Consider the following 15,386-nt stretch of genomic DNA (forward strand, 5'->3'; position numbering starts at 1 on the left):
GTATAATTTAAGAAAAAAGATCTCCATTATTTATGAAGCTGACATGAGCTGATAACTCAAACTGTGAAATAATAATTCTTGATCGAGGTCTTTCATTATAACCTGTCGTACTGATGGTGAGCTGCTTGGCTTAGCAATCTCCTTTATTTAATCAACTATTTTTTTGACTGTGTGTGCATGCTTTATTATGCACACAACCTACACCGGTGCGTTCCAATTGGTTGCTGATGCGGTTAACGTCATGCTGAGCTCAGCATCTAACCCATACATAATGCGAGGCTGGAACGGAGTGCAATACTTCCCTCTGATTCTCATTTACAGTCAGCAATCCCCACAAATAGAGCCAGATGGGAAATTATACATTTGCCAAAAAAAAATTAAATAACAATTTGATTAACAGTTGAAAATATTTTTAAATCCTGGTTGGTTTCAATTATGAAATATTTCTCTTCAACACTCTGTAGAACTGGTAGCCTTTCACTTTTACTTTATATTGTATATTTACTGTGTAATATAAACTGTATGTATGTATGTATTGTGTTTTTTCCCACTGCAAATGTCTAGGTTTGTTTGTTATTTGTTTTTAATGATTATTATCATTGCATTAAGAAAAGTTTCAATATAAAATCTTGAAAAATATTTGTTCATAAACAAATATCCTTAGTTTAGAGTTAAACAACCAAAATCTCGGATAATCTGCTTCATCAAGACTGTGTAAAAGTGGTGTGATCATATTTGATTGACAGTGACATTTTTTTCAACCAAGCCCCGCCCGCAAACCAGTCACTCAAGCTCAGAGAAAACATATTTTAAAATTGTTATAACTTTGACAGAACATTTAGTGTTCATGTGGGACTCCATCGCTTAGCCGAAGAAGGTGATTGAGAAAATAGATTTTCAGGGCCTTTAATGCTACCATTCATTGTTGGATATCTTTCTGAAACAGAGATGAAATAGACGTATGACCTTGTCCTGTTTATGTGGCGCAAGAGGTTGTTAGTTTGCTGTTGCATGAAGTTGACTTCAGTGAGGGTTAACTCTGAGGATATGAGCTGCTGCCAGTAAAGAAAAAGGAGGAGAAGGAGAAGGGCAGGTTTGAAGAGACCTTTACCAGTGCATGTCAATTTGATCAGGCCCATATGCTTTGTTTTCCACAGAGAAAAAAGGAACTGCGCATGAAAAATTGAACACATCCCCTCCTTTTGTTAACACTCTCTGACTCCATCTGATACAATATTAACAGGGTTGTTTTGAGCCTGTTTTTTTATCACTCGCCAGGAATGAACACAAGAAATTCTTTTTTTGGTGTTGATTTTGACAGTTAAAATATTCTAATTAGATTGAAACAATGACAAAAGTTTATATTGCCAATGCCTCTAAAATGGCGACAGTTCATCCCAATCTTATAGGTTGTAACTATTTTCATTATTGATTAATTGATTAGTCAGTAAGGTTACAAAATGTCAGAAAAAATCCCACAGCACAAGGTGAAATTACCTGTTTTATTCAACCGTCACTCCAAAATCCAAACCCTCACATCTGAGAAGCTGAAACTAGTGAATGTTTCCTTGAAAAATGGCCAAAGCAATTAATTGATTAGTATATTACCTAAAATGTGACTCCTTTCTAATATGAACAGCTCATGTGTTCAGGCAAGTTTGTCCAAACAGCAGCCTGCTAAGAAAAGGTGTGGACACAGAGCCGACGCAGAGCTTTGAGTTTTCCAAGCTGATTTGTATTCTGCCTGTGTGTGCAACCTGAGAGTGACTGACTGGCGGTCAGAGCCCAGTATTGACTGCTCTGAGGATGTAATAGAGGCTGGGGTGATGGGATCCAGGACATGAACACTCTTACTGTGGCATGTGCAGCAGAGCTATACAGGATATAGCCAAGGCACTTAATCATCCTGCTAGCTCCATGCAGAGATGCACAGGGCTCTGTGTTTTAGAATAATGCTTCTGCCTTAAATTAGATTCCATTGATCCTGCTTTTCTCTATAATTGCACAAACAGGATGGATGCTGGTTTTATTGGGGGTCAGACCAGACATTTGAAATACTTTATCTTTAAGTACAGGAGGTAAATTAAATCAGACAAAAGGCAGGTTGACCTGATTCAAGGTGATTGGACTATTAAGGGGCTGTCAGACAATGTTAATCGGAGGAGAGCACACTTGTGTCTTTGTTTTAGTTATTCAAACTCTTACTGTACAAACGTTCACTGATCATTTGACTTTACTGCACTGATTTATTCTTAACTTAATCACTCCAATGTTTTATCTGTTTAACACAATGTAGTTACTTAACTGTGGTAGCTAACTTTACATGATGGCAGTCACAAAAGGCAGCAATATATATGTTTGTTTTATCTTCTCTATCCAGTCATGTGATGTGTTGTCAGTAAACACAGTATGTTTGTGTTTACCAACCTGGCCAGTCTATGATTGCTTTTCAGTAAGAGGACAAGAAATGCAGTAAATGTACCATAAAAGAGTCCAGCTGTCTCAGGACAGAGCGGTCACTCTGCTGTTACATATGTGTTTATACTTTTTGACTTTTTGATATGATAAACAGCATATGTGTTTGATTTAAAAGATCAGCTTGGTGATGTCTGATATTACTGCTAAAAAATGAATGCCTGTGTAGCTTAATCCTGATGTAGCTTAATTTGCTGTGCCATAGAGCTTCTTTGTTCACTGTTGTACTACTGTAGGTGGCATGTTCCTTGTAATCTATTTTAAGTCAATCACATATACACTGGCCTGCTGCTACAAATACTCACTAATGCACCCGATGTGTATTCATCAGCCACTGAAAATAGTCACCAACAAAGGCACTATGTACTCTTGTTTGAGAAATGTTTGCTAAGAACTACAGTGCCTAGTTGTTTTAGGCAATTACTGAGCTTTTTTCTTTACTTTTACTTTTATATAGATGTGTCACCCGTTTTGAACACTCTTTGTGAGTCTTACTGACAGGAAAATAAAGTAGGCTATTGAGAGACTAAAGACTGTTGGTTCTGGTCCCTGCTTCCTTTAAGATGAGATCAAATAAGATAGAACTTTATTTTTCCAGAGGGAAATAGTTGTGCAGCAGCAGAGCTCAACAGTGACCTCCTACTTTTCGAATGGCTCTGGTTCTGGAAGTGAATTTCCCTTTCATTCACTCCTTTGATGTTTCAGAAAATCCTTACATGAAGAGTTTTAAGCCTGGAACCAAGCCAACCAAGTAAGAATTAAATCGTGACAATCGAACATTTGATCCGGAGAAAGAAAAAAGAAAATAAGGAAAATGGAAAATAAGGCAAAGGTACAATAATTATGAATTATTTTTGAGTGAAGAAACTCCCATAAACCATTGGTCAGATTCAGATTCAAGTGTTTTGCAACTAATATTGCCTCCTCTTCTAGCACTGCTACACAGTAAACATATGTGGCAGTTGAAAAATTCAGATGTGACACTTCATGATTATGTCAACACTGAGAAAGAGAACATTCATGGCAGATCAATCAATATAAACTGGCTATTCATTAACACTATAATTGTACAGACGACGTAAATGAATGAAATCGTGCAAAATGAAATGATTTTTGTGGATAAAGAGTTAATTTATTCCGTTTTCTCTGGGCGTCTGAATCTAATTGAAAGGGGATGCCGTCTCCAGCACAGAGCTATATTCAATTGTTCTGTTTGAGAATGGGAGCACTCAGCCTTCTCTCTAAGAGGGTCTCAGGTGGTTTCTCTTCATTTAGCTTCTTTCCTCAGTTGATCTCGTTCTTGTGTAAACAAAACAATTCTGGAGGAAAACAACTGGCTGAGAAATATGCATGTGTCTTTTTATTTACACTTATCCTGCTTGTCATGCTCTATATACCATACATAGATTGTGCTATACAATGATCATTAAAATTCATTTTAAGAAGCTTAACTGCACGCAGCACAAGTATGCAGGTGCAGTGAGTGAGAATAAACCCATCTTTTTCTCAAGGCCTTCTTTATCGTCGCCTACAGGGTCATAAAGAGAAGGGTTTCTAGCAGAGCTGTTGTGTCCTCTTGCTGTTACGGCCTTCTGAAGTTGTGGTGCAGGACAAAGACATTGGTTTGGCAGATGATGTAGCACTTCTTCAGTGGAAATCTGCAACCACACAAGCAGTTAAAACAAGACATAAACGTCTTCGTCAGAGACATGACGACTGCCTACACCTTTTTAGGCTATCTGATTTGATGAACAGGATAGGGGACAGAAGCATTTGTTTTGATTTTTCTATTTGTGGCAAATGATAGAGACAGTTTCTAGAAATAGGCTCCTTTTTTGGGAGCCCTTACCGTCAAGATTAATGGAGATAGCGGAGAGGGTGACAACATTGTGGAGTTTGTGTCAGACTCCTTAATGCTGCATGTATCAGACTCTTCATAAGAAAGACCAGTTCAGATGCAGGGGAAATGCAGCCAACGCCAGCAACACATCTTTTGTCACACATGACACCCTGCAGATTTGTATTTATGTTCCTGAGACATGAAGAAACAAATCAAAATATAAATATGAAGATAAAGTGTGTCCCCTGAAAACCAACTTGGTTGAGATACATCATTGACATTGATAAATCTGACCTTAATAAAGTTAATGTTTTTGTTGAATATGTTTTAGAGAGGCGTTGATTCAACCTGTGGACACTTTTAGAGGCTGTAGTTTATGGTGCTGTTGAATTGCACTGTGTTATACTAGGAGGTGTTTCCAATATTTTGCCTACCGATTTATATCATTTAGAGAGGACTGAATGAACATTGTGAAAAAAATGTACATCTGCTTGTGTCAAACACTTTGAACAGCCTCCATCTGGCAATGACACCTTTTGTGCCCAGGTTTGTTTGAATGTATATTGTTGGGTGTTGGAAGTTTTTGTTACAGTTTCCACAACTTCTTGACTTTTATATATTTCTGTGTTTGCTTGCGTATTCCAAACCACTGACCATATAGAACATTTATAACTGGACCTTTTGATGAAAAAGTTTGAGCACCCTTGATATACAGTATTAATATACTACTGGTACACAAAACTAAATTATGTATTTTTCAAAATGCAACTTGTCAATAGCATTACAACACATAAGTCAGAAATTAATCCCCCAGTCAGACCAGTTCTTGTATCATTATCAACAGCAGCTGCTTGTAGAAGACGTATTCGGGATTTTGGGCATGATTTATCAAACGTCTGTGTGTTTTTCTCCAAATGTTAATAGATTCCCAGGCTGTTATATTCACGCTTTGTCCTGCTTTTGTCTGTTGTTTTCTGAATGTTTAAACTTTGTACAAAGGGTAAAAAAAAAATAGCTGTTGCTACATATTTAATTTTTTGATGAAGAATAAGAAGGTGGCACAATCCCAAGACAAACCACATTTAGCAACTGTGTTATCATTATTGGAGGTGTAAGGAGGCTTTTGGGAAACACTTCACACAAACAAACTTTCACAACGCATGCATTTGCAATCACACAGACATTTTCACAGTCCCATAGACAGATTATAAGGGGATCTCTACACTTCTTTCACTACTACAATAACTTTTACTGTCTTCTATTATAGTATTAATGTTGGATTCTTATAGGATTAAAATGTACCCAAAAATCTCCTTTGAGTCTGGATACAGGGATATTATTTACTCAACCTCTTACCATCAAACTATATTGAAACATTTAGGAAAAGAGGGATTAGAAAATTGAATCACTGGTTTTTGCTCTCGCTTCTTCTTAATATAATGCTGCTGTAATCCCTCTAACTTTACTTGTTCACAGCAGACTGAAAAGAAGATTTCTACGTCTTCTCTCAGGTTCAGTTCTCAGGTTCTGGCAGCAGGCAGTCTAATAACGCTGTCAAATAACACAGAAATCAATGTGGTTAAATGGTGGTGAAGCTCCCACCCCAGGCAGGAGTCGACAGCAAGCTGAAGGGTCCCAGCTCTTTCACAAAGTGACTGTTTAGTTTGGAAAACAAAAATAACCCCAAAGGAAGCCTATTTACATTGACTGATATTTGTTATTTTACCCATTTTTTTTATTGAAATGCAAAATGACAGATAGGAACAATACTGTCAAGTGTTACAAATACATCTGCCAAATAAACAGAGGTGGGATTTTTTTACTCACTATGCAGAATAAGATTTTGCATTCAACATGAGGCAAGCTAATAAATAAATAAATAAAACACTGTCAGTTAAACATCTTGTATTGGGGTATTCTTGTGGTTGCACATACCACTGTAACCACGATGTTCTCAGTTTAGTTCCAGTCAGGAACCAATACTGTCGCACTGTCAAATAAAGACAAAATGGCCTTCATTATATATATATTATTACATATTGTACTGCCAAAATGTCTACAGCTTTGTTTCAGCCTCTTTGATATGATCAGAACAGCATGCAATTTAATTTGAAAGCATGAAAATCATATTGATGCATTGCTGGGGCTTTGCAGTAGTTCAGACAGAGCACTGAAGTCTTGCATTAGCTAATCTAAGTCACATTCATGGTCTGTATTATTGGCTCATTGATGAATCATCTGCCTGGCTTCCAGCGAGTAACATCCAATCACATTTGTGTACTAGCTGGGCTTTATAAATCATAATTTTTTGATTCCTTTGTGCAACACCGGTTGTTGCTGCAAACCACCACATGCTAAATGATGTAAAAGTGTACATTCTAAGCTTGGATGAACATGTATGTTTTTATCTATCTCTCATTGTATGTCATAATGTACAGATGATATAGCCATACCACATTTGTCTAAATATTTCTAAATCCTTGTTGTAAGTGTGTCTGACTGAACTATAATTTGAACCCCATAAACATATAATAAAGTTACTATAATTACATCTAGGGCTATCTGGATGTTTTACTTTGAAATATTGTTTACAGGTAAATACATCATTTAATTGCCAGTCTTGAAGAGATTTTTCTTTGTAATAAGTACTTTTCCTTTTAATACATGGATATATTTTTCGTGAACACTAATGCAACCCTGATATCCTAATCTAAAGCAACACAGAACGGCTCAAACTGTTGCAAAACACTTTTCATGTCATCTCTTGTGCAGCTAGATTTCATCTGTAATGAATTTTACAACTGTTCTCTGTACAAGCTGGAATCAACAGAAAGTGATAGAGGATGAGCTGACAATGTGCATGTAGGTTATCTCTCCATAGTAATACAACTCCTAAACTAAAGGAATGGAAGAAGTTTGACAAACTTGAGCTGTTAATAATAACCAGCTGAAGATGTGGACATAAAGCTCTGCCGACCCCCTTTAAAATCACACAAAAGGCCCTTTCCTTTGCTGCAGTTGTTTTGCAGTGTTTTTTCCTGGTGCACTTAGTGTGGTATTGATCATTGTTGGTCCAAGTCCTGAGGAATCAGCTTCTATTGATTTCACTTCAGTTGTAAGCCTCTCTTTCTGACCTATGTCTCTTTTCAGCCCAAGCACCTTTTCAAACATCCTCACCTCTCTGCTGAGAGTTTACTAAAACATGTCATTACTACAGCACTTTCCAAGCAGATTTCCAAAATCGTTTGTTCTTGGATTCATAAAAAGGAGAGGCCATTATAGCTATTTTCAGCTATTAGCTGTTAGAGACTAAATTTTTGGCTTGAAACACAGTAGCACAAAAAAAAACTATGCTCTGTTGGGTTGTTGCATTGAGGATGCAGTTGTGCTTTTAGAGGGATAATATGCTCCTTTGCCTGGACCTTCATTATCATTCATAAAAAGAACCCACTTATAGTCAGAAGATTCAGCAGTGATGATACTTATTAATAGCTGCAATGCAGTCAGAGTCAATATTGTGTGTGTATGTGAAGTATTAAGTAACATGTACATGTCTGTGTTTTTAATCGAGTATGTGTGTGCCAAATGAAGAGACCTCCATTACTTACATGTTAGTTTGAAAAGATTGAAGCTTTTAGAGCTTATTTTTAATGCACTGCTGGGTGCTTCATTGCAGAATCTTTAATCCCAATGAAGCAGAGCACAGTGTAATTCTGCATACTATTTTTTCCTCCCTCAGTCTCAACCTTCCCTTGTCTGATTGTATATGCATCTGAAACCGAAAATGTGCAACTACAAAACTCTGCAATGTCTTCCTCTTTCTGACCATTGGCATTGTGGGCTACATACAACAACACTTGATGTGTTTAACTGGAAGATAAATAACATGAACAGTAAAGGTCTGTAATGTGATATTATTATCTTATCCACATTGCATGATACACTCAGTGGCTGCTTTATTGTGTACGCCTGTACAATCTAGTGATTTTGTTGGATTTGACGATTTAGTTTGAGAGTCTACCCTTACGGCATGCTTTACTTGGTGTTTCCTCTGCAATTAAAATACAAAAGTGGTTTCAATTATGCAGAATTTGTTCATCTGAAAGATAGATTTTGTCATTGTGTTTACAGAGTGAGTGTTGCTGTATTAGAAACCTTGAATCTTCGGTAAGAGGAATTGATTGAGGTGTTGAAGTTGTGTGCTCTTGGGTGCAAAACTCAGGAGGGCTATCTGTGAGCTGTAGACCTTCAATGGCTGTCCTGGGGACTCCTCAGCAGTGAATCAATAGGTAGTTAATTTCAGGCCACATGCTTCAACGGTAGCTCAAGTATGGGCCCTTACATGTAATGACTATAGTTATAAACCTTTCTATTTCTACATTAAAATGGAGTAAAATCTGCAAGTTAGAAATCAAAAGTGGTCATTCATACACATTCATACACAAATTTACTACAAACAATGAGATTAGATATAATAAAATAAGATACAATTATATCAAATTGGATTAGATAAAATTAAATAAGATTAAATTAGATTTTAATGATCCTCTGAGGGAAATTCAGCCATTACAGCAACAAGTAATTGTTGTGATACCCGCTTTGGGGAAAATGAATTACAGGCTATTTCTGCTGCACCGTAAAAAGTGGAATTGAAGTCCACGAGGACAAATGGCCTCTGCAGCAGGTCTTATTTTTCTGCTAGTAAGATAAAGTTTGATAACAGAGCCTTTACAAACTCTGAAAGTGTCTGGGTTAGACTAATCCTGCCCACGACAGACTTATGACCCTTGGGCCTAAGTGAGGAACTCGAAAGTCCATGAGAGCTGGTCATCTATCGGGGTTCAGCTTTACTCCTTCCCTGTGGGGATGAACCAGGATGGAGTCTGAGGTGTACTGAGGTAACACAGGCAGGGCTAAAGAGGACACTCTATTTCACTCAGGATGGGACACTTCCCCCTTCAGCTGTTGATGACTCCAAAGAGATGTGAACAGTAAGATGGATGTTGACAGCTGGTGTGGGGCAGTTTTCTGAATTGATATCTGTTGCTGTTAAGATGTAATTTTCAAAGGGGTAGAAAATTGGGTGTGTTTGAGTTCAAGACCAGGCAATTTGAGGTATATAATGTGAAGGTTAGAGGAAAAAAAGCTCAGCTATCTCTCTATTTTTATAGCTTTAAGTCATTATCAAGGCAATATCTTGTCTTGTTTAAATGTTGTCCTTACACTGTTCTATTGATGACAAAAACAAAATTAATAAATTACCTCCCTAGATAATTACCTTATCTACCTTTTCTGTTTATCCAAACAGTGTCAAAGCTGTGATGGATTGACAGCAACTTACTTGTATCAGTATTATTTTCAAATGGGTTTTAGTGATGCATGTCTCAGAAACAGTAAAACCAGCATGAAAAACCAGAGTAATCTAGATACTATAGTATTCATCTGTTAGCAAAATATGGTAAAATAATAGTACAATTTGACTTCTGCATAATCAAAATTATATTCTAAAATAGCAGGATTGTTTTAGCTTTTCAAAAGCTCATTCCATAATTTTGGAATCCTGATAACTAGCTAAATCCTCTGCTGGCAATTTTGAGTGAATGTAAAACTGATATCTGGTCAGCATCAAGTTTGGATTGTTTTGTATTATTTCTGTCATTCGATTGCTAGATGTGATGTTTAAATTTAAAAGTACATCAGATACTTTTGTACCAAAACCAGTCAGGATTACCAGGTGTAAAAAAATATAAAGAAATATAAACAGCATATCATCTGCATGGATGGAGTGTTGTGTGTTTACATATTTTGTGACCCAATGGTACCATTTAAAGAGAAAACATTAGATAAAAAAAAATGCCCCTTGTATATATGTAATATATAGTAGAAAATTAGGAGTTACCAAGTGGGGGTCCTGGTAGCCTAGTGGTCAAAACCCAAATCCCCTATATTTGCATCATCTGGTCAGGGAGTTTTGTGCATGTTATACCCTCTCTCTCTGCTGTCATCTTTTCTGTCTATATCTCTTTCTTCTCTTACTACAAAAAAAGCAAATAAACAGAACATCTTAAAAAGGAGTTAATGAGAACCTAGTATATGCTACCACACATTTCAGAGCAGAATCTGAGATACCTTTTTATTTTTTACAATAATTTTACAACATCATTATCCTCACCGTTAAATGTCACATTTTCCTGAATGTGAATAACAAACAAGGATATTGGTCTCTTTCGAAAGTGCCATCTCAGAGGCTCTAAAAAGTGGAATCTATGCAGAAATTAAAAGAAAAATATTTATTGCAAATAAATCAACCTGTTGATTACTAATAGTTTAACTATTTTAGTTTGAAGTGTGTATACGTTAAGCCTTAACACCTCAGCACAAACACTCTGTTTGACACAAAAGACTCAACCCATGATGCCCTCCGCTGCATCTCTGGGGGATAAGATGGAGGCTCAAGGTGCTCCATAGTTACTTCAGCTCATTACAAATAGGGTGGTGAAAACTTGACAAACTCTCTTAATGGTTTAGTAGGAGCACTCATGTATTAGAGCTGTTAAAGTTGTGTGAAGCATTATGGCTAGTTATAATTGAGAAAAAAAACCCCACCAAACTGCAAATACATATCAAGTTAGACAAAATAGTTTAGGTAATTGTGTAAATCTTTGAGGCACTTGTAATTCAAAATAAGGTTAATACGCAGCTTGATTCAGTTTGTTGTCATGGTTTTATGTTTTTTTTTTCCTGAGTGAAGGGCACTGTAGTTTATTTTGAGTGTCCTGATGCCATTATCATTACAGCACCAAATGTGTATTATTTTACCACTGAAAATAGTCCTCAACAAGTAAATGATTTACTCATCTTTAAGTAAGGTTTACTGAAACTACAATACCTAGCTGCTGTAGGAAATTTCTTAACTGACTTTTAAAATGAAACATTTTTGAAGATTTACCTCTTCTATAGGACCAAATACCAAAAGCTGACTACCACAGACAGTGGAGGGAAGTTGGAAAGTATTGAGCGACTGACTAACACACTGTGGTTTTGGTTTTAGTGTTTTCATTGGATTAGTTCAAGAAGAAGAAGAAGAAGAAGAAGCCTTGTCCTTCATGTTAACATGGCAAACAGTAATACTGCCTCCGATGTTATATTGATAACGAGAATCCGTCTGACTGACAATTTTCGGTTTCTGCTCTCTCATCAGTGAGTCCAGATGTGACCAGTGATCACAAACATCATCATCATCATCATCATCATTATCCACCTGCCGAGGATTCAGAAATGGAGGGCAGATCCAGGAGCCTTGGACTGACTGGAGCCATCTGGGTCTTGATATTGCCTTGTTTACATATGCTCCTGGCCTTGTAATAGCTGCCTTTTTGCAGCATGAAACTTTCAAGACTTGTTTTCAAGCTTATTAATCCAGAAGTGAAATGGCCAGTGGACGTAAAGAGCTCCAGTATGTAATGGAGCACCACTTCCACACAGTGCAGGACACGGTAGGAGTGAACACTAATGTTTATGTGGAAAATTGCAAGACACTGTGGCTTATATGTAAGACAGCCTTTGGTTCAGCTTTGCGAATATTAATTATTTTTTATCAGTTACCTGGCATTCATTAACAGTAAAAATGACTTATTTATAACAGCCGATGTTAAAACTAAATACAGCATAAGTTGTAAACATTTGGTATTAATTTAATTGTATTTAATTGTATACAATCTCCACAGCTTTTACAACTTAAATATTTTTGGCCAAATGAAAACGGCCTGTTTGTCTTATACCATCCTAGGAATCACCTATATGTATAAACCTATGTTTTTTTAAAGACATTTTTATACAAATGTGCTTAAGATTGTGCTTCAGATAATTGAAGGCTCTCAGATATGTATTATATGTCCTTATACATTCTGCTAAAAGGAACAAGAAATGATTCAAGGTATCTGCTTCCCTTCACTTTAAATAGCTGCCATGCAGAGTCCATTTAATTGGTATATTTCAATTGCAAAATTGACCTGTAATGCTAGTGCTGAGAGAAATGGTGAAAGGAGAGGGGTGGGTAGGTGGACACTGGGGGCAACTGAGGGAATCCACACTTCTTTCTTCTTTAGAAATAGATTAGTTTCCTTAGGAATCTATTATCATCTTTCAAACTCAATCCTCCTCTGCCTTCATGTATGCCTGGATGGGAGCTGATAGCTCTTGGAGCCACTGGTGAGGAAGAATCCAGTTGCTTCTACCTGATACCTGACTGCATACTGCTTGTGTGTTGCTGGCAAGTTTCTGTGCAGAGAAAAGGAAAATGATTTGTTTCACATACGCCATGCATGTCTGGTCAATGGCTGAGAGAGAAAAGTACTCAGCGGTGCCGAAAATTGGTTCCTTGGCTCACATATGCTGGGGAACTTCTTATAGAGCTAAGAAAAAATAATCTTTTGAGATGCTGCAGAAGCAAAATTATACTCTTTATAATTAAATTTCACTATTCATGTATATATTCTGTATAAAAAAACACAGAAATGAACAAGAAAAACATTAAAGCTGCTACTGTAAATAGAAGACAATGTAAACATTTACTGAAACATTTAATTACGGCTCGGGAACAGCTTTTTATTTTCCAGCCAAAGGTACAATCTCCTCAGGTACTTGTTTGATCGTATATGATCATATTTCAGAAGCCTGCGACCTTCCTCTCGCTGCTGTTGTCCTAAAACATGCATATAAGTTTTGTCATTAGTCATTTTCTCTTTTAATGTACCAGGTTAGACTTTTATCATGATATAAAGCCAAGACTGTTTGAGCATCTGAACCACTTGAGTAGCTTGGACCGTTTCCAATGACACTCTCAAGGTTTAGAAATGATAACTTTGAGATTAATTATAGTCATCATTTCTTACCGTGCTTTAACTTTAATGTCTGTATATTAGGCTTTTTGAGGTGAGATTCCCAAACGACAATAGTCACTGCTTAACGGCTTTAATACAGTTGTTTAAATGTTGTATTCTTAACTACCTAACAAGTCACGACTGCTGTCAGTGCTATTGTCATCTGAACAACTGTGTTAATGACACTATTAAAGTGTTAACTCTCTTACTAGATAGCGGGCAGCAGGCACAGAGCCAAAGGTGCCTTCAGGCTAAATATAGATGTCAGGTTGCACTCATTCTCCTCTACTTAAAGGAAAAAGTTCAGTTTGATATCGAAGGTGATTCTTATCGCTACATATCGGCAGTTATCCAGAGGAGGACGGAAAGAAAGGGCCAGATGCTGATGCACCCACCTCCAGACAGGTGTCATCCTGCAGGCATTGCAATGTGTCAGAACCTCTTAAATAACATGTTTACCCTATGATGTTATGTTCGGAGAGTGACTGTGTCATCTGAAAAATAAATTCTTGTAATACATGCAGCTCTATTTTGACCCAGACTGTAATGTATCCTGCAAGGTTTTTTTTGTTTAATACAATGGTCTTTAAAGAAAAAATGCTTTTTATAACATTGGACTTGCCAATTGTAATTGTAACAATTGTAAGTGCTGAGAACTCAACAGCTTTGCTGAAAATAGGTCAGGCGTTGCAACAAACATGAGTAGTCAAACATTCAGACAGGTTGTAAACAAACCCCCGGGTTAGTAAAACTTGTTCGGAAGAGAAAATAAAGGCAAACAGAAAAATGATTATCCAAATGATCCATTGTAAACAGTTAAGGGACTTCCACTGACCTACTTAAACTTTGACCTACCATTCTTGCTGTAGTTGTGCACACTGTTCTACTTTGCAATGATTATTAGAGACATTACTGCCTTTGGTTTTTACCTTCGAATAAAGTTTTGGCATGTTTACGACCTGATTTTCTGCCTTGCTTGTGTTTGTTTTGTATTTTTAGCAATGTCACTACGTTCCCAGATCTCAGCAATTGTTTAGGTGAGTAGTTCAACAAACATGGTTGTATTGGTCTGTACTTGAGTTTAGGTTTATTTTTGTCATATAATAATTCCATGAAATAACTTTAAGCCTGTGTTCTAGCGATATCCCAAGGCTTTGGGTTGTCATCCATCCTTTTTGTCTTGCTTTATTTCTTACATTAACTTCAATTGGCAAGCAGAGCAGCCCAACTGTCCTTTTACTAAATAACACCAAGTGTTCCCCAGGCCTTCAGCTTTAAAATGATTTCTTCCCCTGCTTTACCTTGGAAATGCGGAGTTCTCGCCTTCACTGAAATTTGATTTCAAAAAGAAATAAGAAAATGGTATGTACTTATCTTCTGTCGGTTCTTTAACATATATTAGATAGACATGTTGATAATTTTTTAATAAAATAATGAAAAATAAAGATTATACAACAATTCCCGATCCCATTTGACCTGTTTCTTTCAGTGCTGATTTCAGGCATGTCACGCTGTTCCTTCATCTCGACACCTTGAATCCGCGATCTCACTCTTTGGTCAGTCGTGACTACAGGTGAGAGTTGGAACAAGGTTGAGTAATAAATTTAGATCTTTGATTTTAAGCTCAGCTCTGTCCTCACAGCCAATGCACAGCCAGTTTCCCTAACTGGCTGTCGGTCCCACTGGCAAAAAAGGCCCCACGATACTTGAAGTCCTTCATTTGGAGCAGCTCCTCCCTTCTCAAATGCTGGTTTTCCACAAAGTGATCGCTCACCTCTACCTAACTAAGTATAACGTGTTTCATGCATGAAAACAGTTTGCCTTTTGTAAATCAATAAATGAAACCAAACATATGGCACAAATAAGGAATGTAATGTAAATAGAAATACATATTTAAATAGCAGCAGGACAAGATAGAGTTACCCTTCATATTGATATTGCACTATTTAGTTTACCAAAAGATTTAAAGGCTGACAGCACAGAATAGAATACTGTGTGAAATGTTTAAATATTTTTAAAGAATGTATTTATTCTTTGTAGAAACTCTGCCATTGGCATTTTTCATCACTGGTAATTGGGAGTTGAAAAACCTGCACAGTAACAGTGTTCACTTTCTACACCAAGACCAAGAAATGAATGGAGATATTAATGAACTCCTGCATTTTAAAACAGTTGAAGACAGTATTTTT

The 15,386-nt window shown here is 36.8% G+C and overlaps 1 protein-coding gene across 1 annotated transcript in view; it reads left to right on the forward strand.

Moving 5' to 3' along the window:
* Positions 1 to 14,160, forward strand: part of gpc5a (glypican 5a) — a 110,471-nt gene extending 96,311 nt beyond the window's left edge. The window contains exon 9 of the mRNA XM_051379037.1: positions 11,517 to 14,160. Within this exon, the coding sequence (XP_051234997.1) occupies positions 11,517 to 11,680 (164 nt within the window). The 3' untranslated portion in view covers positions 11,681 to 14,160. The remainder of the gene's footprint in view (positions 1 to 11,516) is intronic.
* Positions 14,161 to 15,386: the final 1,226 nt, after the last annotated feature.

Source organism: Dicentrarchus labrax, unplaced genomic scaffold, assembly GCF_905237075.1.
Source record: "Dicentrarchus labrax unplaced genomic scaffold, dlabrax2021, whole genome shotgun sequence".
Taxonomy (NCBI): domain Eukaryota; kingdom Metazoa; phylum Chordata; class Actinopteri; family Moronidae; genus Dicentrarchus; species Dicentrarchus labrax.